This window comes from Tasmannia lanceolata, unplaced genomic scaffold (genome assembly GCF_043159265.1).
Source record: "Tasmannia lanceolata isolate RefF3 unplaced genomic scaffold, GAP_Taslan_0.1 ptg000007l, whole genome shotgun sequence".
Lineage (NCBI taxonomy): Eukaryota > Viridiplantae > Streptophyta > Magnoliopsida > Canellales > Winteraceae > Tasmannia > Tasmannia lanceolata.
The window spans coordinates 3,844,543-3,868,613 of record NW_027518684.1 but is presented as its reverse complement, the minus strand read 5'-3'; the positions used below and the strand labels follow the sequence as shown (position 1 = coordinate 3,868,613).

General features: G+C 37.2%; 2 protein-coding genes across 8 annotated transcripts; both read right to left on the bottom strand.

Moving 5' to 3' along the window:
* Positions 1-311: 311 nt before the first annotated feature.
* Positions 312-12,651, bottom strand: BGLU11 (beta glucosidase 11). 4 transcript variants are annotated; one of them, XM_077384575.1, is made up of 13 exons: positions 7,658-7,820; positions 7,472-7,535; positions 6,771-6,829; positions 5,560-5,635; positions 5,217-5,288; positions 3,418-3,505; positions 2,955-3,210; positions 2,611-2,726; positions 2,320-2,540; positions 2,018-2,046; positions 1,865-1,952; positions 772-865; positions 312-681 (listed from the first exon to the last, which is right to left on the bottom strand). In XM_077384575.1, exons 1-13 carry the CDS (start codon positions 7,790-7,792, stop codon positions 552-554), a joined length of 1,428 nt encoding a protein of 475 aa, XP_077240690.1. In that variant the 5' UTR covers positions 7,793-7,820; the 3' UTR covers positions 312-551. The 4 variants fall into 4 exon arrangements, with proteins under 4 accessions (XP_077240690.1, XP_077240689.1, XP_077240691.1 ...); XM_077384574.1 differs by having other exon boundaries at positions 312-670; XM_077384576.1 differs by lacking the exons at positions 6,771-6,829; positions 7,472-7,535; positions 7,658-7,820 and adding exons at positions 12,176-12,266; positions 12,604-12,651 and having other exon boundaries at positions 312-670.
* SR34 (RNA-binding (RRM/RBD/RNP motifs) family protein) lies at positions 11,859-23,659 on the bottom strand. Of its 4 annotated transcripts, XR_013251952.1 has the most exons (15): positions 23,534-23,659; positions 22,638-22,729; positions 20,116-20,181; positions 19,938-20,012; positions 19,653-19,791; positions 19,496-19,542; positions 19,340-19,397; positions 16,162-16,211; positions 15,940-15,996; positions 15,728-15,831; positions 15,537-15,641; positions 13,339-13,433; positions 13,117-13,253; positions 12,780-12,813; positions 12,609-12,711 (listed from the first exon to the last, which is right to left on the bottom strand). XR_013251952.1 is itself a non-coding variant. In XM_077384578.1 (14 exons), the coding sequence occupies exons 2-14, from the start codon at positions 22,722-22,724 to the stop codon at positions 12,222-12,224; spliced, it is 984 nt and encodes a 327-aa protein (XP_077240693.1). In that variant the 5' UTR covers positions 22,725-22,729; positions 23,534-23,648; the 3' UTR covers positions 11,859-12,221. The 4 variants fall into 4 exon arrangements, 3 of the variants coding, with proteins under 3 accessions (XP_077240693.1, XP_077240695.1, XP_077240694.1); XM_077384578.1 differs by lacking the exons at positions 13,117-13,253; positions 13,339-13,433 and adding an exon at positions 11,859-12,266 and having other exon boundaries at positions 12,595-12,711; positions 23,534-23,648; XM_077384580.1 differs by lacking the exons at positions 13,117-13,253; positions 13,339-13,433 and adding an exon at positions 11,859-12,266 and having other exon boundaries at positions 12,604-12,711; positions 23,534-23,639.
* Positions 23,660-24,071: the final 412 nt, after the last annotated feature.

Sequence of the window (24,071 nt, the reverse complement as noted above, 5' to 3'; positions counted from 1 at the left end):
TCCACAGGATGATCTAACTTTCCCGTCTCTTGAGTTTTATATATGAAATAGTCATTCGGTATCAAAGTAGGAGGGCTAGTATCAATGGAGATGATTTTCTCGGCGAGGCCCAATTTACTTTAGGCCTCAGCAAACAAAGAACAAGGTGGACTAAGTTAATTTTCTTAAGTTGAGTATTGTTGTTTTTCCTCGAATTGTAGCAACTCTGATTTTTTCATCTCCAATCTTTGTTTAGTACTAGAGATTATCAGTTAAAAAATACTAATTAATCAATAGCCAACCATATACCGAATTGAAATGGTTTAGAGATGGGTCCCAAAAGGGCAACCTGATTTATATATGTAGAGAAAATCAGTCTCGTGTTATTAGGACCACAACAAAATCACCAACAAAATGGCATAGCAAAACCACAAGGGAATAGAGAAAAAAAACCCACAATCACTATTGAGGAACATGAGAATTTGGAGATTCAGTGGGCTTGACAATGCCAATCTCCTTATTTCCTTTGAGAAAATTTGAGTACCAATGAGCAGAGAACTTTGGGTATCTCTTCAGATCCTTATCCTTAAAGTCCACGTAATAGAGACCATACCGAGATTGGTATCCATTAAATAACTCAAAGCAGTCCAAGAAGGACCATATGAAGTATCCTCTTGTATCTGATCCATTCCTGCAAAAATCCTGACTCCATGGTTGTTCTTGATAGGAGAGAGATGAAAGAAACTCCCAATGGCTGGGTTTTAAAAGTACAAGATCAAATGGAAACTATACCTTATAGCATTGAGCATGCTCTCCATATACTCACTCAGGTATGTCACCCTGCGAGTGTCGTCATCCAATGTCTCATTCGAGGGCGTACTGTAACCTGGATATGCAAGATGGTTGAACATGGTCACACGAGGAACATCAAGGTTTGTAAAAAAAAAAAAAAAATTATTTCTAGCATTCTTTTGCAAATACCCACCTTTAGTATTGCATATTATACCTACAAAACTTTTGTGGGTTTTTGCAAATTCCAATAATACGGGTGAGTATTTGCCAAAGAACAATACAACAAGTGGGTATTATACAAAAAATCTATTTAGACTGACTCCATGTGTTTCGGACTTTCAGCAACCGATTGTTTCCTAAAATATAAGGAATGAGAGCAGTAGGGAGGAGAATGGCAGTGTTGGTCCCCACTTAAGTGGGTTGATTTGCATGTTGGGTTTTATTCAAAAACTCGTAACCATTTAATACGGTGTTGATTAGCAAGGTTTTAGGAGACAACCAACATGTAATCTATATATATATTGTAGGATGAGGAAATATGGTTGAAAAACTAAAATGGCTTGTCTCCATCAAATCAGAGGTAGAGAACACCTATTGTTCTGTAACCATAAGAAACACCATGGCGGAGATAAGAAACCGGGGTGACGATCTGAAGGCAAAAGAGACGACGACACATCCGGCATTAAAGTTACGTGTTGTGCGTACAACGATCAAGATCTAAGGATACCATGACTTCATGTAAAGATACTAACACCAGATGTTTACTGCTGTCCAAGTTGAAAGACAAGGGATTGACAATAGGAGGAAAGACCAAGTTGAGCCTAGCTCTACTAAACATGTAGATACCACCTTGGTCGATCTAAAGTTCTAAACCATTCATGTGTCCACCTCTTGAATTGCCTATGGTCCAAAAATCAACTTGATTGAGTAATTATATACCTATTTAAGCAAGGATCTTTATGAGACATCTGAACTATTCAAATAAGAAAACAGCATCTTCTCTGTGTGGGTCGAGGGTGATCTCAAAGAAGCTATTGCTTCATGCATTAGAAGATACCCATAAAAGAAGAGCTGGAAATGAGAGAATGCGTACCATTTTCATGGATATAGATAGGAGGATTGCCATAAACTTCCTTGAAATACTCCAGTACTCCTTGCATACCAGATGGAACGAGAGGGAACTGAAATATATGTTGTTAGTCACACAAGCTAAACTTCTCCCAACAGGCTATCTTTAAGGTCTTACCTCGCCGACAGGCGTTCCATCCCTCTTCTCTGCAATACAAGCCATCTAGAGGTGAGCTGTGGAGCTTTGGTTGGCCTCCCAAGAGAGAACATTTCATAGTAATAGGAAGCTAAACTTGGTCTCAATATTCAAAAACTTGGTGTTCAACATGAAACATGGTTACCATTAAAAAAAAAAACCCATTGAAACATGGTCAAGCTAACTCGGTTTGATTGGGATCCAAGTACCCAATTCTAAACTTCATCTACTCATGTTTTTTGTTTCCAAGTTAAGATTAATAAAATGGTTATAGGAAAGCATACCGATAGTTTCCGCGAACATATCTCCCAAAAAGTCTCTTTGACTTGTCATCTGATTGTTCTGACTGTGCTTGACATTCATTGACCTGTAGTGATTCACCCCAATGAAGTCGGACGACCCCATGAGTTGTTTCGATTGGTATTTGGTGAAAGACGGGATCTTTGGTCCAGCAATCTTTTTCATAGTGTCGGGGTAGTCCCCGAACACCAAGGGGTTGACAAACCTGCAATCGGAGAGTCCTTAGCAGACCAAGTGAAGGTGGTGGTTGTCATGAGTAAAGTTTACAGACAAACCAGCCAGTGTAGAAATCATTGGCTCTTTGGGTTGCTCTAACATCGTCCTCTGAGTTTGTCAAAGGGGTCAACCAATAAACAAGGAGACTCAAGCCTATCAAACCATGTTGCTTGGCCTGCATCAACATATCTGTTTAACTCTTCTCTGTTTATAGATAGTGTAGAGAGAGAGAGAGAGAGAGAGAGAGAGAGTACATAAGAAATGAAGTGACTGAAGAAATTATGAGGAATGATCCATTACAACACCCAATGTTTTTCTAATAATTTTTTATTTATCATAATAATTGTTAAGGTTAATATCAAGGTCAATCACAAGTTGCCGCCGAGTGTTTGGGAAGAGATACCTGGTATTTTTTCTTGTACAATGTAGCAGCTGCGGCATGTGCTAACAAACAATTATGGCCAGCCATGTATGGCTCCAACGAGGAGTTACCGCCCGTACAATCAAACCCATATGGGTAAGAGCACCGCTTAGGCGGAAAAATGCCACTGTCATAACCACCAATTACAAATATATTGGCCTCATTTAGAGTGGTCCAATGGGAAACCCTGTCACCAAATTCTCGGAAGCAGACATCAGCAAATTCTTTGAAATCTTTCCTACATCATGAGGTAAAAATACAGTGAGTTTCTATCTTAGGCATGGTGTGTAAGTGCACATCCGTGTTCGTCTGAACGTCTAATACATAAGTTTAAACACAGAAGGAAGTTGGGTAAGTTAAGTGCTCAATTTATCTAAAAACAATCGAACAATAAACACTTCCAAAAGACAAAACCAAAATGTCATGGCTGAGTTTGTAAAGTTACACAATCTTTGGGCTTAACCATCCTCTATACTCGTCTTCAAGTGCTTGAGGGATATCATAATGGAACAGTGTAACATGTGGTTGAATTCCTGCTTAAACACAAGAAGTGATAAGCAAAAGTTGATTCTAGGTAAGATAGAATTGATTAATGAAAAAAGAACACCAAGTAACCAGGAGAATGAAACAATTTTATGTTATTTAGGTCAAAACCTGCCCCGCATTTTACGAAGCCGGCTGTAAGGGATTAATCCTTTTAAAGAATGATATATATGCTTAACAGATCCAAGACAAGATACAATGATCTCCAAATATTCCGCAATCCAATGTACAGTTTCACGAATTATGTACACATGTCAGTCAGCTGTTTACAAATGCACGAGTGAGTGTGTAAGAGCTCTAGTTAAGACAACCCATTAGAGTTATGAGGAATTAATGGTCATTGTCCATACAAAACAGGACAATGTGCAATGATACAGACAGGAACACCCTTTCAATGGTCCAAATTGCTCATCTATTGGACCCCATCAAGGATTCGACCACGCCCAAAAGATCACCCTACCGTCAAATGATCCTGACCCTCCAATAGAGTTTTTTCTCCAGTATGTGGATTATATGATTGTATCTTATGTAACCATCCATTTGCAGATAACCAATTGAAGTGCTAGAATCACTAAGAGGGGGAGATACTTGGAGCAAGACGACCACAGTGTGCCATGCTGGAGACCATTTAGGATCATTGAAAGGGCGGACCCGCCAATGCAAATTGTATAGTATTGTATGGCTTCACAAGATCTACACAAGTTATATTTGCATGACAGTTATTTTATTGATTTATACATTGCTACAAGTAATTAACATGATGCTATACCAACCAAAGGTTGTGAAAAAAAAAAACAATGAAATGGTTGAGCTGTTAGTAGCAACGAAGCTTTCTTAATGTCTGTATTTTAAACATCTTTTGTTGGGTTTTACAATTCCCAGCAAGTTATGAGCACCCAATTAGAGAATTTTAAATAAACGGCGCCAAAAGCAAATGTTGAGACAAATCAGTGCAAATGTTAGCTCCTTTTTTATTGTTTGTTGTAGTACTTCGTAGCGGTGTCAATGGATCCAATGTGGATCATATCCACCTATGTCTGTGTCACGATTCATACGGATCCCTTATCGGTCGGATCATTTTTGGAGTGTTCTTCGGATACTACTTACGGTGTCCGGGCCACAATCCATTTCAAATCAAACCATCCGTTAGAGAGTCCTATATACTACCTACATTTTACAACTTGGAATTTCGGAAAAATATATAATGTTCTCTCCACTATTAGTGTCGCTACGCAGTTTATTCTAACCAATCTCCTATCTATGATTAATCTAACTGGTTAGGGCTTTAGGTTAGGGGAAGAGGGGAGAGAGAAGAAAGAAACTCAAGAGAGAGAGAGAGAGAGAGAGAGAGAGAGAGAGAGAGAGAGAATCAATTTGAAACTTCATCAATTTGAAAGGAGGGAAAATGGCTTTGATTAGGAATTTTTAACGGATTCTGTGCCTATGTCTGGGTCTGATCTGGCACATTTCCAAACCTTAGGATATGAATCCAAATCTTTTCCTATGAATCTAGTTGTGCCCAAGTCCTATCCAATTAAGTCTTGACCCTTACGATCCATCAAACTGTCTGGGTCTTTTGACACCCCTACTATTTAGGATATGGCATCATACATTCATACCCAACTTCAGTGAAAACACGATTACATATAATTATATGTTATTTGTAGACACCACATGAATTTGAAGTTTTGAACCATATACCATTGCTGATCAGTTCGTTGATGAGATTATTATAATACTGTAAGCCCTTTGGGTTTATAGCCCCTCTTCCATCTGCAATAAACACACAGCAAATAAGAAATATGAATTATATAAATATTGGGAAATGATATTGGCGCTCCCTTTTATAATGGCACTCCTCCCTTTATTTTAGACTTCTCTGATAAACTCTTAACTGCCACAATTTCCAAGATCCCATAACAAAAAATTGGAAATGCATGCAATAGAGTGAGGAATGGCATTATCAAAATGTTGGAGCACGGATATCATTTCCTTTCATATTTTTGTCAGCAAGGTAATGAGGCCATGAGATAGGTGATCATACTCGGGAGAAGCCTTGACCAAGCGATGGAGAATCTGTAGGCATCCAAACCCATCTCCTTCATGAGTTGAACATCTTCCTAAAAGATTTGAGAGAAGAAACTTAGAAGTTGGAACACGTGTGTGCAGCAATATAAATCCATGAATCAATGTTCCAAAACTCGGACACAGATGAGAACTCAGGCAAGGCAAAAGCGAGTCGACCCAAGCTAAATAATGATTGATGCAGTCAATTTTTCATTAACTCGGGCAAGTTAAGAAGAATTTTTATTGACAAGATAAGGCAAAACATGTGTGAAGAAATAAATTCATGAATCAATTAATGTCCGTTTGGTTGCATAATATCCTGAATTTTGTAGGAGTTTTGTGTTAATTTTGGCTGCCATATGACCATGTTTGGTTGCATGTAGAGTTTCAAGCTGCCATGAGACTACTTAGCTTGTCTCTGTCTTGACTGCCCACGTGTCATACCAACAAACTACTAGAAAAATCCAAGTAAAAAACACTATTGGAACTCACCATTGAGTGTTAAACACCCTTGTGCCTCTATTTGGTGATCATATGAGGGATTCGAGATAGGATATCACTTGTACATCCTTTGTTGTTCTTGTGAGAGCTTATTGTTGTATTTGCCTTTTAGAAGGCTATTTTTCTTCATCCTTGTAATCAGTGGTGGAGGGCGTCCTGATGACCCTTGAAGTCATGCTTGGGCATAAAGCTGAGGATCGTGGACGAGGAACGGATTCAACCTCGGGAAGAAGCTTTGGGGATAAAAGCTTGTAAACGGCTTGGACTTCACCCGTAAGAAGTCCGGATAGCTGAAGCCACGAAGGGGAGATTCATGGAGTGGATGTAGGCCGGTTTGTGCCGTACCACTATAAAAATATCGGTGCCAATCACGACTCACGAGTCTATGACTCTTTCCGCCCAACAAGATTGAATATAACAAATTTGTGATTTTAATTAATTTAAATAAGAAATTTAACATTATAGAAGACATGGAATGGATATTAGGATCTCCAAATCACTCTTTGGTCATTGGAGATCCACAAAATCATCGAACGTGGGCCCATAATTGTGTCTCATTGCATTACCATGATATGCATTTTCTAGTTTCGGAAAATTAGATTTTCACAATCAGTAAAATAGGCAATTAATTTGTGAAGTAAATAAATAAATAAATAGTAACATTTAAATGATGGGAGTAGGATTTACCTTATATTTGTGATATTCATCCGAGGCTATATTTCCACTGCTTTTGTCAGGCAATTTTCCTGTAAATTAAATTTTCTCAACAAAAAAATAGATAATAAAAATATAAAAGGAGATATTTGCTCAAAAAATGGATTAAAAATATGGAGAGATGATATTTCCACCCCCTATGAAAATTTTCATTCTCCTATGAAAAATAATTTAAAAAAAAAAAAAAAAAACAGAAATCCTTCCCCACTCCATCATAGTGGGTCCCACTGATTGATCTGAACCGTCTACTTGGCAGGCCTTGCTTTGGATCTCCAATGTGGCATGCCGCTACACAGTGGGTCCAATTTCTGAATGATCCGAACTGTCCCACTTGATAGGCGCAAAATTAGACCAATCTTCCAATGCAAAAATCCAATAATATGTAACTTTTTATGTTAAAAAACTTAAAAATCGAGAGTCAAGAACTACATATAAACAACGGTTCACATTCAACGAAAACCAGTACACATTATCTGATACTATGATTGCCTGATAGCCGTGATTTTGGCACCATAGAAGTTCCAAAGCAAGATCAATCAAATGAACGGTTCAGATCAATCCAATGATAGGACCCGCTATTTGGGTCCCACATTATATTACAATGAGGCCTTAATGTGAATGAAAAATGAAAAATAAAAAAGGGTTTTGAAGATATTAAATAAATAAAATCAGACCAGAGTTAGCAAAAGTGTCCCAAATACTGGGCGTTCTTCCATCCTCTGCTGCTGCACCTTCAACCTACATTCAACAACCATAAAAAAAAAACTCTGAAATTTAAAACCCTTATTTTGTTTCTATTTCTTTTGGAATTGATGACAAAAAAATTTAAAAAAATTTAAACCCAGAAAAGAAAGCAGCACCTGGTAAGCAGAGGTGCCTGCACCAAAAACAAAGCCCGAAGGGAAATCATTTCTGCTAAATTTGGTAGGGGTGTATTTACCAAAACAAACCTCAGCTAACAAACTTAGCAGAAGAAATTTAGAAGAAACTCTCATTCTCAAAACTTCAAAGAGACAGATGCGTGGAGTCGTCTCACGGCATAAATAGAGGGAAAGTGGCAGATTTTTTAGTGTGTGTCAGTGTGACTGTCACTGTCTAAAAGGAAAAATAAAGGAAGGTGATTTTTTCGCCCCCCTGAATGATAGCGCGCTCCCTCTAACGTGATTTGACGTCAAAAAGCAGTAGAGGCTTTTGGTTGGTAAGCTGGACACTTTTACAACTGTTAGACACGAGTCTCACGCCTATTTTCTTTTGGGAGATGATAAATTCGCACCCTTTAACGCTATTTGTCGTCAAATCACGTTATAAAGGGCTGCGAATTTATCATCACCCGACTTTTATGGCAAAAAAGCCCTTACAATAACCTCACTCTACTGTACTAGGCAATTTTACAACAGCGGTCTGGGATAATCATGACACTAGCACGTCCTCATGTCAGCCTTACATTTTCAAAAAGTAAAGTGTTGTATCACAGCTGTCGCCCATTAGTTTTTTCCGGAAAAATGCCTGAATTATCATTAGGTTGTGTTTTGTTACACAAGAGATGTCATTCATTGTTTCGTTGCCACTAGGGGTGCAAGTTTGGCCCTGTTAGCCCTCACCTGTCCGGGGCCGAACAGGGTCAAGGCTGGATTTTCCAACCCTGAGGGCCGGTCAAGGTTCATTTTTTAGACCCTAACTCACTCGGGTTATGGGTTAATGTCTCGGGTCACCCTGACCCGGCCCGACCCTAAGTTTTCTATTATAGAATTGAATAATCTGTGCATGTTTCTTTTGCTAATGTTTTCTATTATTTTGAATTGATGTTTCTTTAGATTATTATTATTAATTGTCTCTGCTGCCCGTCATGTTGTTGAATTCATATTGTCATATTTTGTTCTCTTTCTCTGTTTATTGATCATTTTGTTCTGTATGATATGTGGTTGCTTTATTTTTAGCACTCTTAACAAGTATTTGCACTAGAGTCAATCAGGGCTAGTCCGGCTAGGCCCTGCCCAATCAGGGAGGGCCAGGGCCGTACTGAGCCCTGTAGGGCGGGCAATGGGTTGAGGTTTGTCGGCCCTGACCCTGCCCTGACTCAGGGTCAGGGCCGAGATAATGGGATCCAGGGTTGGGCTAGGGTTTTGAAAAACCTGACCCTTTTGCAGCCCTAGTTGCCAATATTGCATTGAACTCTCCAGAGACTTCTTAGGATGTCCCATTGCATGTCTGCAGAGAGCCGAGGTGACATTCTTGTCCCCTCTTTAAAACTTTCAAACAAAATTTTACAAAAAGGTGGGCTTTTGCTTGAAAAACCTTGGGAACTGTGTTTTTTTCTCTCTCTCTTTCTCGCTCTTTCCTCTCTTCCTCCCTCTACACTGGGAATGACACTCCCTAGTTATCCCCCCACTCTGAGAATCTATGCCGAACAACCAAACACTAGTTACCATTGTTCTCCAAGGTAATTCCAAGCAAATCCGATGCTTGTCTCCTCTCTATTGACTACTTATTCCATTGATCTTCAAGTATATGTCATGCATCCAAACAGGCCAGAATATTGGCATCCAGACATAGCCTAGTGATTTTATTTAGACTACGATATTCCCACACGAGTTTAGATAACCAGACGAACTCACCTCGTCTTTTATTTAGGCCATTACCATTCCCAAAAACCTCTCAGCAGCCGATTAAAAAGAAAAGACAAGGCAAGTTTGTCTTGCTATTAAAACATGGTAGTGTGAATACAACTAGCCTTTATTTAATGGGTTACTGAAAGTTGTACAATTAAATAAGGGAAGTGATATATCCGCCCCTTTTGATCACCAGGAACACTCCTTGTCAGTGTTTGTGGCAATCAAGGTTATTGAATTCTTCTGACAAAAGTACAACAGCCCCTCTTTAGTCATTGATACACTGACAACGGGTGTTCCTGGTGATCAAAAGGAGCGGATATATCATTTCCCTTAAATAAATGGAATTTATCTAGATACAGAACATAGAGCGAAAAACTTGACAAATAGAAAGATGTAAAATTACATTGAAAGGTGATGTAATAAAAATGTTAGTTCATATAAGCATAGGTTTCCATAAAGTGACGTTTTTATACGGGGTTTATATCGATGATCCAAACCATTCCGGGTTTTTCTTCTTTTTTTGTGTGAGTGTGTGTGTCCCCTGACTTGAAAAGGTGCTGCCCGAAAATCATCTCCACACGATGATCACAACCCTCCAATATGTAAAGGTTTCCATAATGTGACTATTCTTTGCCGCGTTAATAAAAATTCCATTTATCTAGATAGACAACTTTCAGTAACCTATGCTTTTATATGAACTAACATTTTTATTACACCATCTTTCAATATAATATTACATCTTTCTATTTGTTAAATTTTTCTAGGGTTGATCCCTGTCCATATAAAGCTCTAACTGGAGGAGTCCATACTCTTCACTCTTGTCTATGTCAATCCATAGTTGGTGAAATGTTTTGTGTGCCATTTTCTCCAAGGGGAATGGGAAGGCGACTTATGTGCAAAAGCCCGACCCAACCTGAGAAACTATCTCGCGTAGGGCCAGGTTTACGAACCGTAGGTTTTCCAAGAAAAAACCCGACTCATGTGTACACTGTTAAAGACGCCATCAACTGGTGTTGTATCCTGGAGATGGGTAGCAAGCAAGCACCTGATTGCATACCAACGGAGGTGTGCCACTGCCAACTCAAATTTCTTTTTATTTCGAGCATATTTAGTTTAAATTTGGCTCATGGATTTCACCTCCTAAACTATACATGAAAGAATTTCACCTCATGATTGGCTGTAACATGATGGTTGGAAGACGAAGAACAAACCACCACTCTACAACATACACCGGAGAGAGCCTTAAGAAAAACTCGCAACCATTAGATTCAGAGGTAATTGGAATTCAACACAAAAAACTTTTGAATCTTTATATATTTTCTAGTTAAAGTTTCCTTCTATTACTCTGGTGAATAATAGTGCAGCTTAGAAATATAATACCCACAACTATCACAGAAATACAGTACCCACAATGTGAGAGTTGAAGAAGAAGAAAGAGCCACCACTCGATACAGTATTTAGCAACACCTTAGCAAGCCTTTGGAAAGGGCTCAACCATAAGATTATAAGCCTCATATTTACTTTACAAGGTAATTGGCATTCACAACACAAAATATACTTTTGAATCTTTGTATAATTCATAGTTAAAAATCCCCTCCCTCAATTATTGATGCTAATAGTAGTGCAAGGATTCTAAGTGCTAAGCATTTATAAAGTACCTAATAGCTAAAGAGGAATTTACATTGGTAAAATATTTGATAGCTATAAGGAAATTACATTCATAAGATATCTGATAGCAAAAGGAAAATTTTTACTTTTATGTCCTTCTCGGTGTATGGTAAACTTATTTTCCATGAATTTCTTATTCCAAAAATTGGAAATTTTTCCTGTTTTCCAAGGAAAACTGCAGACTAATACAATGCAATTTTATTTTCCATGGAGTATAGTTCCCATAAAAAATATTAATCTCCATAGTCATCTTTCCCACCCTCTATTTGCTTCTCTTGCTAAAAATTATAGCAATTTTAGGGGAAAATCATTCATCTTTTACTAAACACACTATAAAAAGTAGGAAAATGATATTTCCACCCTCTCTTGCTAAAAATTATAGCAATTTTAGGGAAAAATCATTCATCTTTTACTAAACCCACTAAAAAAAGTAGGAAAATGATATTTCCACCCCTATTAGCTTCTCTTTGCTTAAAATTATAGCAATTTTAGGGATATTATTAGATATTAAAGGTCCATGTAAATTAAACTTAAGTGCTGAAGTTTCGTATGCAATCAAACAATGTAAAAGCATGAAATTTTGAAAAACTTTTTATTTTCATACTTTTTTTTTATTTTCCAAACTTCTCCACAAAATTCCTGCAATCCAAACAGGGTCTGAAATGTAAACCATAAAAAAGAAAACAGCAAGCATCAAACACCTGCACTTTTTTATCCAGAACGAAAAGCATGATGGAGAGCTAATTCGTACTATTTCAACCAAAGCTAAAAGAATATCATCTTAAGCAACAACATTCAAAAGAGATATATTGGTCCAAATCTTAGTCAGTTTTACTAACTTGTCAACCAACCTACTACACCTTGCAAACAAAAGGGAATGCCCACACTTTTTTATCTAGAACGAAAAGCATGGAGAGCTAATTCGTACCATTTCAACCAAAGCTAAAAGAATATCATCATAAGCAGAAACATTCATTCAGAAGAGATAAAGGCTCACCCAAATTGGTTCAAAACTAACTCAGTTTTCCTAACTTGTTAACCAAGTCCAATGGCTTGGTTAAAACAGTTTAGCAAAATAAAAAAGGCTCCACAGTTTACCAATAACATGTATGATCGAGCGACCCGCAGTCCATCTTCTGCAATACTAACGGCCTCTGGAATCAACGGATCGGCTGCGATCAGATCTCACCTGCCAGAAAACCTCAATGATATCAGAACCCCAGACGAAGAGTAATCACAAAAATAAAAAGGATCTTTTGAAAGCCATAGAAAATGGCATGTTATTCAACGTTTTTTCTTCCAGTTTTTCTATGAGGGGGCGAAGTGGGCATAAGATAATTTGGTACAGCAACTCTGCTTCGCTCCAGAATTCGTAACAAATCAGCGACTCAAGAGTCGGAAATAAAAGAAATGGGGCCAAAACGGGTCAGGTATTGAAGAACACAATTCTTGAGTTCTTTCGTTCACTGCTACGAAAAAACTAAGCAGCGCTGCCAAGAAAGATCAAAGAACGTAACCTGATATACCTTCTTCACGGCAGGGGAAGGTGATCGAGATAAGCTCTTGCTCCTGCTCTTGCCTCTGACAGGGCTCCGCTTCCTTGGGCTTCTACTCACTCGTTTCTTGCGAGGGGGCTGCACAATGACAAGTTCAGAAGTGTGTGTGCAAACCACAGAAATTATAGCACAAGAGAGTATCTTACAGAGCGTGATGGGGATCTGGATCTGGACTGAGATCTGCAAAAAGTTTCAGAAACAACCAAATTCAATATCCACAATGTTGCTCTAAGACCTTGATCCAAAAGCCTCAACGCCTCTTCCACGTCGGTGTTACCATATTAGCATCATTCAACAAAGGAAAGCATTAAATTCAATCAACATAACAAAGGAACTTCACGCGGCAGGTCATGGAAACGGCAGTACTAAACCAAAACAACTAAAATAAATGCCACTAGTGACCAAATGGAGCGAAGATTAAGATCGGAAAGCAGAGGAATCTAAATTTAAGACATTAGAAAATAGGACATTTTTCGATTATACCATCAAGTCCACATCCAGAATCCTGAGCGTAACCTCCTATTAGCTGATTGGTAAGTCCCAATACCACTTAGGTCACTGGAATCCAGCTCTAAAATTGCAACCCATCCTTTCCATCCAATTCTGTAGCAACGGGTCATCTGCTAGACATCCACTATTCCACAACATATAAAAGCTAATATATTTTTCGGGTTTTCAATGCTGCTCATTCATGAAACAGCATACCTCCACAACCAAAAAGGAGTCCAGGTATTTGCACACCAAATCCAATCCATGAAGTTCCTAATATGCAATCCCCAAATCGCCGCATAATTCCATATCTAGAAAACAAACAAGGCAACTTTCATAAACATGGGGTGGTAATTGGGCAACCCGGTATGCTATTTCTTAATTATCCCCATCAACTTTGGAACAATCAATTTCAAGTTTGAGCAAGCATTCGGAACATAAAATTGACTAAATAGCATAAGCATGGCACACACATCAGTAGCATAGAAACTCCAAAACCCAAATGTTAGGACGCAGTGGGGCCAGCTCTTTTATCGAGAAAAATAGTGTCTAGCACACTTGGAAAGGCTTGAAAAAAAAAACAGGCGACTTTGAAGTACAGCAGGCGAGTCAAGGGAAATAGCAGATATGTGCATAATCTGTGCATAACAATCTACTAGAACATTAACAGATGAATTGTAATTTATTTTCTGACCCAACACCAGAGAATGCAAAAAATGAGAGCTAGAATATCACGCAACACCACTGCCGCAGGTAAATACTTCGGCAACGCAATTTGGTAAGATTTTTGGTATGATTCAAATTACATGACTATATAAAATAAAAAGAATGTTGTGCAGAATAAGAATGATGCAAGATAAAACCAAGTCAAACAATGCATCCCAGATGGGGTTTTATCCAGAGGCATAAACAAATGCGTGAGAACTGATATCAAGTGTATGATTTATGGTTGTCAATAATATAGTAAATAATTTGTATAACATAAAATAGATTTAGTGGCTATGTAATTGCAAGAGTCTCATTTGCCTGACGGAAAGTAGTTAAAAAAACTCACAAATTTGTTAATTGGTCAACATTGCCCCAGATAAAATGTAGATGAGAAGTGATTTGTCTAGAAAACTATTACAATGGCCAGCTGACTTCCAAAGCAACAAAACAACATAGCTCCATAAAATGACAGGTGATGGGCAGCAACAAATGGGGCAAGCAAGGACCGGAGTATATGACTATAAAAGGGAAATGATATCAGCACAACCATATTTTGGTATTTTCACAAACCATCTTGTCTTTTAGTATTTAAAGAGCTGTCAAAACGTTATTACAATTTCCAAAAAGCTCTCACAAGCCAACTAAAGAAGAAAATATAGCGGAGTTTGTGCAAATATCAAAATATGCAGCAGGTTTGCAGAAAATGCATACATAAGAGGAATGCAGACCATACATCGACAAACCAACTCCGTTACTTAAAAATATAAGGAAATCGGTGTGTGCACCTTCCCAGAGCCTCATCAATGCACCCAAATAACCCAATTAACGGATACTTAAGTTGCTTCCAGACAACATTTCATGCATTATACCAAATCTCACACTATAAACTCCCCATATCGTATTTGCGTTCAAAATTTTCTTCTTCAATAGCAACTTCATCAAAGGAATGGATAAGAATACTAATTATATAAACTTGGGAAATACTACTTAATTTATTTCCCATCCATTCCTCCAATAATCCTCATACTCAACCCTTTTCCACGTCATTTCACACTAGTTTGTGTATTGTTTCTAGTCTCCTTTTTTCTTCATTTCTAATTTTGCCAACATTTTTAAAAGTGTTACTTGACATTTCCATGTCTTCAAAGGAACTAAATGGACGTAGTTCCCAACATATATTCCCCAATTTGTTTATACAAGCCTACAACGAAAGAGTTTATAAGTAATTTCAACCAATCAAGTCAAACTCTTGCAAGCAACGTTGTTTTGACACACACACACCCCAAAAAAAAAAAACCTAACCAATCAAGAATATCTATAACAACATCCGTTGCAATCCAAGGTGAACCTAACATATATTAACAAAAACTTCGAGCACGGGAAAAAAGAAACTTGACAGGAAAATATGACGACATTGTAACATTTAACACAAATTAATTTAAATATTGCATTATTTGTCCAAATTAATAACTTGCATCAGTAGTCTAAACCAATCACTTGGTCAAAAGAATACAAAAAGGTCCAAATGAAATGGTTACAATATATCCATTCAGATCACTAAAAAATGGAAACTGTGACAATATTGACGGGCATCTGGTATGTGTGACATAAGTAAAAAGCAATTTAAATACAACATATAAATACATACGAAAAATTCTTAAAATGATAAGACTAAGACAAAGAATGACAATATAAGGAAGGGATACCTTGACAAAGAGCGTGGTTTTGACCGTGAACGAGAGCGCGAGGAAACAGACCTAGATCGAGATTTGGATAAAGAACGGCGGGATGATTTGACCTTTGGAGACTTGCTGCACAACAATTTGTGTTTAGTTTGGAAACTATTATGCCTCAGACCATATTATATAATATTATTAGGCCCCACCAAAATCCAAACCTGCGACTCTTGCTTCGACTACGGCTAGGGCTTCTGCTTTTTGAGTAGGATCGACTACGACTACGACTCCTAGAAAGGCTCCGCTTTGAATCATACTCCTTCACCTACAACGTCAAAATGGACACGTATATGTAGAATAGTACAGTTAGATGTGATATAAAGAAAGAAATTGCAACAACTTTTTTTTAATGCTAAATTGCAAAATTTTATACCCGTATATATGCCCGAGAGAATGCATTGCGAAACTCAGAGTCATCAAGTTTCCTGATCTGCAAAGAAGAAACACAAAAAACATCCAACAGTAAAGAAAGCACCTAAAATTTCATGTTATATCAACTTTAATCATAAGGATCGCATATAACTGTATAGATGAAGCATGACTAACGCAAATACAATTTATAAGTTGATCAGAATGACAACAATAGCCAACTTACAGCATATTTCATGTCATCGTAGTTTGTGTAGTCCACGATCCCAGTAGTGCCTACAAAACCAATCACAGAGCAACTCTTTAGAACTTGTGTGGAATCGGATTCGAGGTGTCGGATTCGGCAAAACCCGAAAAGTAGGATTCGGATTCGGTAATTTTTAAATAAAATGAAATTTTTAAAATTTAAATATATATCTATATATACTAGTAAAAAAACCCGTGCGATGCACGGGCCGACAAAGAACTGTACGGGCCACATCATAGGTTGATCCAAACCGTCCATGTGATGGAACACAACATAAATAGGTTGTACCCCAAAAATCATTTCCATAGGCTGATCCTAGCCCTCCAATCTATAGAGGTTTCCATAATATGATGTTCCTTTTAAATCGGATGGTTAAGATCACCCTATAGATTTTTTATTAAAAAAGCATAAAGGAGGGGGGTAAGATTGAAATTATGTGGCTTTATAGGTTGATCCAAACCGTCCATGTGATGGAACACAACATCAATCGGTTGTACCCGTAAAATCATTTCCATAGGTTGATCCTAGCTCTCCAATCGAGAGAGGTTTCAATAATTGTTGGTTCCTCTTCAGGTGCCCGGAATCCGTCAATATAAAGTAGTTATTTTGTCATTGTCATATGTCTTTACCTCTTCTCGGTATTTTTTTTCCGTAATTGTCATAGACAGGTACCTTGTGTTGGTACTTTTTGTATGTAGATTACGATTTTACCCCCAAATAATTTCTCATAGAGTTAGATGTTAGATATCAGCAAAGGAGTTAATGGTAAAAGAGTAATGATGATGGTAAAAGTGTAATGATGACTGCTATACTTCGGGTGAATTAAATGTCTATTTTACCCTCATAGATAGATAGTATGTACAGATAAGTGGGGAGGGCAAAAAAGGGTAAAAATCATGCACACTGATGTGTTAAATGGACAATAATTATCCAATTTCTCTTCTGCTATATAGTAATAGATATATATATGACTTTTTATATGGTGCCTGACCGTCAAGTCCCATGTGGGTAGTACCGCCCTTGTTATTTGATCCAACACCAGCCCACGCACAAACGGGACTTGACGGTCGGGCACCATATAATCTCTCTCTCTCTCTCTCTCTCTCTCTCTCTCTCTCTCTCTCTCTCTCTCTCTCTCTATATATATATATATATATATATATATATATATATATATATATATATATATATATATATATATGAGAAAACGGTTCCTAACACATGTGTAGATAAGTTATCTACACACTAGCTTAAAATATAGTAGGGGCCACATTATTTGGGTGATCCAAACCATTCATTTTTAAGGTCCTCACATAGATAGGGTGTCCACAAAAAATCAGATCCATAGGATCATCCTAACCATTCGAACTGTGGAGGCAAAAAATGGACTAATTTGTGAAGGTTTAAAGACATCCATTTTACCTCCACAAATCGTAGGGTTGAGATGATCCTATGGATCTGATTTTTTGTAGACAGCCTATCTATGTGAGGGCCTTTAAAATGGATGGCTTGGATCACCCAAACAAAGTGGGTCCCCACTGTATTTTAAGCTAGTGTGTAGAGAACTCTCTACACATATGTGTAGGAACCGTTTTCTCTATATATATATATATATATATATATATATATATATATATATATATATATGTGTGTGTGTGTGTGTGTGTGTGTTGCACCTGACAGCAGACACCTCATGAATGTAGACAAAATCTGCTGAAAAGTGAGCCTCTGTGGCTGCTGTCTAATGCAACAGACCATCCGCAAAATTCCTTCTGCGATGGATGCTAGCAAATCCCATGTATATACGTGTGTGTGTGGACACGCGCGCGTGTGTATTCATGAAAAGTTTGAGGGTAGAGGGTTGAGGCGAGTTTTGTATTAAGAGAGTTGAAGGAGGAAGGGGGTCGATTTTCGAGGGTCGAGGCATTAGGATTTTTATTAAAAGATTATGGGTTGTGCTTTCATATAAAAAAAGTTAAGAAGAAAACACATTTAAAGGGGAACTATGTAGGATTCGCATTTTAAAAAAGACAACGATGAATCGGATTCGTCCGAAAAAACAGGATTCGTGCGGGACATGGCTACGACAAGAATCCAAGTGTGTCCCACGTGAATCCATGTCCAATTCGCATGTGGAGACATGTCGACATGAATTCGACATAGGGGGGCAAAAAAATCCGTGCAACATAGTTTAGAACCATCAAGTATTGAGTTTGTCAAGAATTGTGAATGTCAGCTTTGTTCATTTTCCACAAATCAGAAAGCCAAATTAATTATTTAAAAAAATAACTTAAATATAGCTTTCATCCGGAACTTAAGCCTTAAATGGATCCAACCTAGAACAGTGCACGCAAAAAGGAAAAGCAACACGTGGAAGAAAGTAAGAGTTGCAGCGAGAATGAAACTATACAATTCCATATGGAAAAGCAAACCCCTAGAGAAAAAATAATTCAGATGGATAACAAAATAGAATTGAGAAGAGTTAGATAAATTATATTACACAGAAAACACATACTTCTATTTTATGGAGAATGTGTAAGATAATGGGTAAGATAGACAAGCCAAAATAAGAAAAAGAACTAAGCTTTACTCTAAGATAATTGACATGGACAAAGACATTTTTTTCATTTCATGTATAAAACAGCTGATCATGCAGGTAATATCTGGAAAAACTGATGAAGACTTTAAGATAACGTGTAGATAGACAAGACAAAATATTAACTTTAAGATAATGCTTAGGTTTTTTCTGTTGTTGTTGTTGGAAGGGTTACGATAATGCTTAGATAGACAAGACAAAATATGAAAAAGAAATAAGCTTTAAAATAATTGACATGGGCTCGGACAATGTTGTCATGCTACTATCGCTGTAATTATTTCAGACAATATTGCCGAATAATATCCCAACCAAATAAAATTATCCCATGTATGTTTAAATTTTATATAGTTTTTATTTTTTTCATATTTTTTTATTACAATTTCTATTATTGTCATTATTCACAATAAATTCCTAGATATTAACCCATTAAATAACAAGCTGGTAAATTCCCAAGAAAAAATGTCATGCCGGTAGAATTTATAGCTTATTTGGAAACTCATTTGCTTTACATATCAAACAAAGAACTAAAACTAAAAAAAAGAAAAAAGGAATGCAACTCACCACTACCATCACGGAATACTTGGGAGAAACAAACATCACCAGCTCGACGCATGTGGTCCTAGAAATGGATTTGGCAATGATTTCAAAGCTCAGAGGATAAAAAATGAAGAATTAAAATATAAAACAAAAGAAAAAAATATAAAGCCTAAAGTTAACCTTAAGGTCTTGCCAAGAAGCAGAAGATGGTAATCCAGAAACTAACACTGCACAACAGATAATTTTAGAACAATTTATGAGGAAGGATGCCTCCACAAAAGGAAAAGATGAAGAATCACTGTCACAGGGATGCAGCAATTGATGGGAAATTACATACCACGGTATTCAGAGCGTCGAGAGACTCCACCACCACGGCCACCACCACCACCACCTCCGCCTCCACCACCACCACTATTGTAATTGCTATGGCGATCTATTGATGAAGATTGGCCTCGCCCGCCATGTGCCAGCTCCACCTATAAAGATATCAGCCCAAAATATAAGCTAAAATATCAGTAACCAATCCCTTTTGGAAAGGGTGGTGCCTATAATTAGTAAAGAATCAGAAAGCGGTAGTTTCATCAAAAACATCTAAGTATCTAACAAAGAAAAATTGCCTTACCCGTAACCGATGCCCATCATAATTATAGCCATCACGGCCACGAATAGCATCTTCAGCATCACGAGCCTCTTCAAACTGGGAGAAACAGAAAGACAGTAATATATGAGCAGGCATAGGATATACACTTGCTAGTTATAAATCTTCGTTTGAAATTTGATGGAAAATATTGTATTTTTACCTCAACAAAAGCATAGCCTGGAGGTCTTGGAGGGATCTTCAGATCAATATCGACAATAGGCCCATACTGCATGGTGAGCACCCAAATGAGTATTTAGCAAAAAACATTCGTGTACATATGTATATACTAATATACATATATGTAGGGAACTGATGTTAAGCCCCCTAATTTTAGAAACAACAGAATGAAATGACAAATAACTTTGCTAATTAGTGCATAACTTTAGTGAAGTTATACATTGGCATTGTATGCCTAGCACAATAACACATGGATAGACAGCATGTTTGGGCACCCTTAGGGCATAGCAACTTCTCATTTTTCATTCATAGGGCACAAATGTGTCCTAGAATTCACTCTTTCTGGTGTTACTTTGCATTCCATATTGATGAATCTTAATTTTACAAGTTGAAAAAAATATAAAAAATGAACGAAAAAGGAGAGAAATGGGCCTGAGGTTTCATCCAATTTGGTGCTCCCAAAACCCTAGGTTGGCAGATTTTCCTCCCTCCATCTTCTCCTCTCCCCTTCACTATTAGCAGCCCCCTTCCTCCTCACTCTCGTCTAATGTAATTCCTTCAAAGATTTCAAGGAATTTGGGAAAAGACAGAGCCCTCCAATCCATATGATAAGAGACCATCCAAGACATGGAGGATCAAGGAGTAACGAAGATGGGACCTATCGCTGATGTTAAGAGTTTTGTTTAGATTTTAAAGTGTTATATAAGTCTTTAAGTTATAGAGGCAATAGTCTTTTCCCATCAAGATCACTTAAGTTTTTTGAGTCATGAGTATTTTAAAAAGGTATCACACATTTATTAAGAAAATTTTAAGTTGGGAGAGTGTCTTGAGAATATAAGAGGGTATTTTTAGTCCAAAAGTGTTAGGTTTTAGAACATTCAAGTTGTTTGGTTTTTGTTTTAGATTTTAGAAGATTCAAGTTCTCTTTCTTTTATTATACATATGTAGTGTCAGGGCACTTTTCTTTGATGATATGCAATGATAGAATGCATAAATATTTGTGAAGTTTTTTCATTCTTGCGTAAATGTGATGAATTTATGAAGTGAGATGCTTTATGACAGCTTAGTTTCTATCCATAAACTCTTATCTAACTTTTTTTTTTGAAATGGTAGAATGATTTCATTAGATAAGGGAGCGGGCCGAGGAGGACCACTCCCGAAAGTACACGAGAAACAATAAAAATAAACTCTTATCTAACTTTCTTTCTTTTATGTTCTCCTTCTCTTCCCCACCCAATCCCTATCAGTTGGGATTATAAGCCGACACCCCATTATCCTTCTCACTTCTTATATGCGTCTCTCCATCTCCTCTATTTCTTTTCATATCTCTTCTTTCTAGTCGCATTTCTCTTTTCCCTTCTTTTTCACATTTTTTCTCCACCCTTCCCAGTTGAGTTCATAAATCGCTCCCCTTTTCGACTCCTATCACCTCTCTTTCTTGATCTTGATCTTTCTTAATCATGAGCATTTTTTATCGTGATTTTTCTTGATCTTAGTCTTTCTTATTCTTGAACCTGATTATCTATTCTCTCTCTTTCTCCTTTCTTTTTTTAGAAAATCTCTCTCTCTCTCTCTCTCTCTCTCTCTCTCTCTCTCTCTTGGATGTCGTGGATTCACATAAATTTGATATCAGATCCAAGGATTCACATCATCATTCCTTCATTTGGCGATCAACCAAAAGAAACCAACCATAATCCAAACTTTGTATTTTTTTCACTCTTTTCTATTTATGAGTTGGTTTTTTATGGTTAGCAGTTGTAATAGTTTTCATGGAGGCATGTTTCTTCGAATTCCTCTTCTTTTGGTGATTGCAAGAAATCATGAATTTTGAGAGATGTGGAGGAGAGGAATACAGGACAGAAAAGGGGAAAGTGACGCAGAGAGATGGAAAGAGGTGACAGTATTTTTTGTGTCCGGAAAAAAATAGCTTTATATCATAAAGGGGGAACGTATAAAAAATTATGGGATATAGATACACAATGCATGTGGGAAGGCAAGCACATGCGCGAACGGACACATATCTCAAGGTTGAGTGTGTCCATATCTATCCTTTAGAACACATAGTTGCACAGGGAGAGGAGCTTCTGCTTTGTAAGACAGGATGGAGAAAGACGAGTTCAAGGTTTTATTAGCATAGTCATGACTCATAGAGGTGAGAGAAACTTTCAACTAATAATTGCAAAACATAATTATCAAAGGATAAAAGTTGCTGCTCATTTCATGAGTTTGATTAACTCGCCAACTACAAAGGTGGAAAGGGGAAGGAAAGGTGCTCCTAGATTTTTCGTAAGAGGCTATAGACAGGTGTGTGACATATAGAAACACTCAATTGAAAGAATCAAACAGAATATCTAATAACATGTATTTTTTTTTGAGGAAAAATATACTAACATGTATTGCATCAAAAAAATCAACACTGGCATGTATTGGTATGATCTCGAGCTATAAACGGAATTTCGTCAGAGAAAAAAATAGAATGCAAAACAACTGATAATCCAAACTGACCTTGAAAAACAGATCTTCAACTTCCCTCTCCCGAATATCGCCTGGGAGATTACCAACATAGAGGGTTCGACTAGCACGGCTACTCATAGTTACTGAAAGCCATAAAAATAAGAAATTTAGATAAAAAATGATTAAATATTATATATATAAATTAAAGAAAAAAAGGTAATGAAAGCCCTAATTTTATTATCCTTGTTTGCAGATAGCATGCGAACCCATATAAACACGGCCACCGAATCACAGCAAAAAAATAAAATAGATCAGTAAACAGAAGCATCGAACGTAGAATGAAATGGTTATAGAAAATTGGAAAATTCAAAACTTCAAAAGAAAAAAAAACACATTTCAAGTAAAACCCTGATCAGATACAGCGGAAAAGATGAAAAAAAGATGCAAATCCCTTCCTTATGAAGAAAAAACCCACTTCAACTAAAACCCTAACCCAAGAAGCAGATTCAAAAGTAAAGATAAAATAACAAGCATGGCTACTCGTAGTTCCAGAAAGCCATAAAAACAAGAAATTTAGGTCAAAAGGAGTACATGTCCGATGAAGAATTAAATAAAAAGTAAGAAAAACCCTAATTTTGCCATCATTGACTGCTGAAAACATACGAACCCAAATCAACACAGCCATCCAATCACAGCAAAAAAAAAATAGATATATAAACGAAACAATCGAGTGTATAGAAAATTACAATTTCAAGTAGAATCCTAATCAGATGCAACAGCAGAGGCGAAAAAGAAGCAAATCTCTTTCTCAGGCAACAAAAACCCTAACCCGAGAAGCAAATGCAACAGTAAAGATAAAATAAATATAGATAAAAGAAGGCAAGATATTTGCAGTAAGAGTACAAATCAAGAGCTAGTAGGGTTTTTCTAGGGTTTGGGAGGCTTACCTTCTCCTTGTCCCAAAAGAAAGATGAGAGAGAGAGAGAGAGTGGGGACAGATATAAAATGGCAGTTGTAAATACACGATAAGAAAAAAGGGGAAATGATATCAACACAGCCCTATTTTGATATTTTCGCTAACCCGTCTTGTCTTTTAGTGCTGTTTAAAGATATTTTGAAAGTCTTACATTTCCCAAAATAGCCTCACGAGCCGATTAAAGAAAAAAACGACGGCTGGGTTTGTGCAAGTATCAGAATAGGGTTGTGCTGATAACAATTCCCTAAAAATAAAAGGAGAAAACAAGAAAGGGAAATGATTTCAGTGCTCCAATGTTTTGATAAACATGCGCTCAATTGTTTTAAGAGCTTTTTGAGAACCGTAATATCCTCTGACATCCCTTTAAATAATACTACACGACTAACAAGTGGAGCGCATGTTTACCACAACACTGGAGCGCATAAATCATTTCTCAACAAGAAATGATGGCCCGTCGGCATATCCGACACGTCAGTAACCGGCTACTTAAGGTGACCAGGTACTGGATA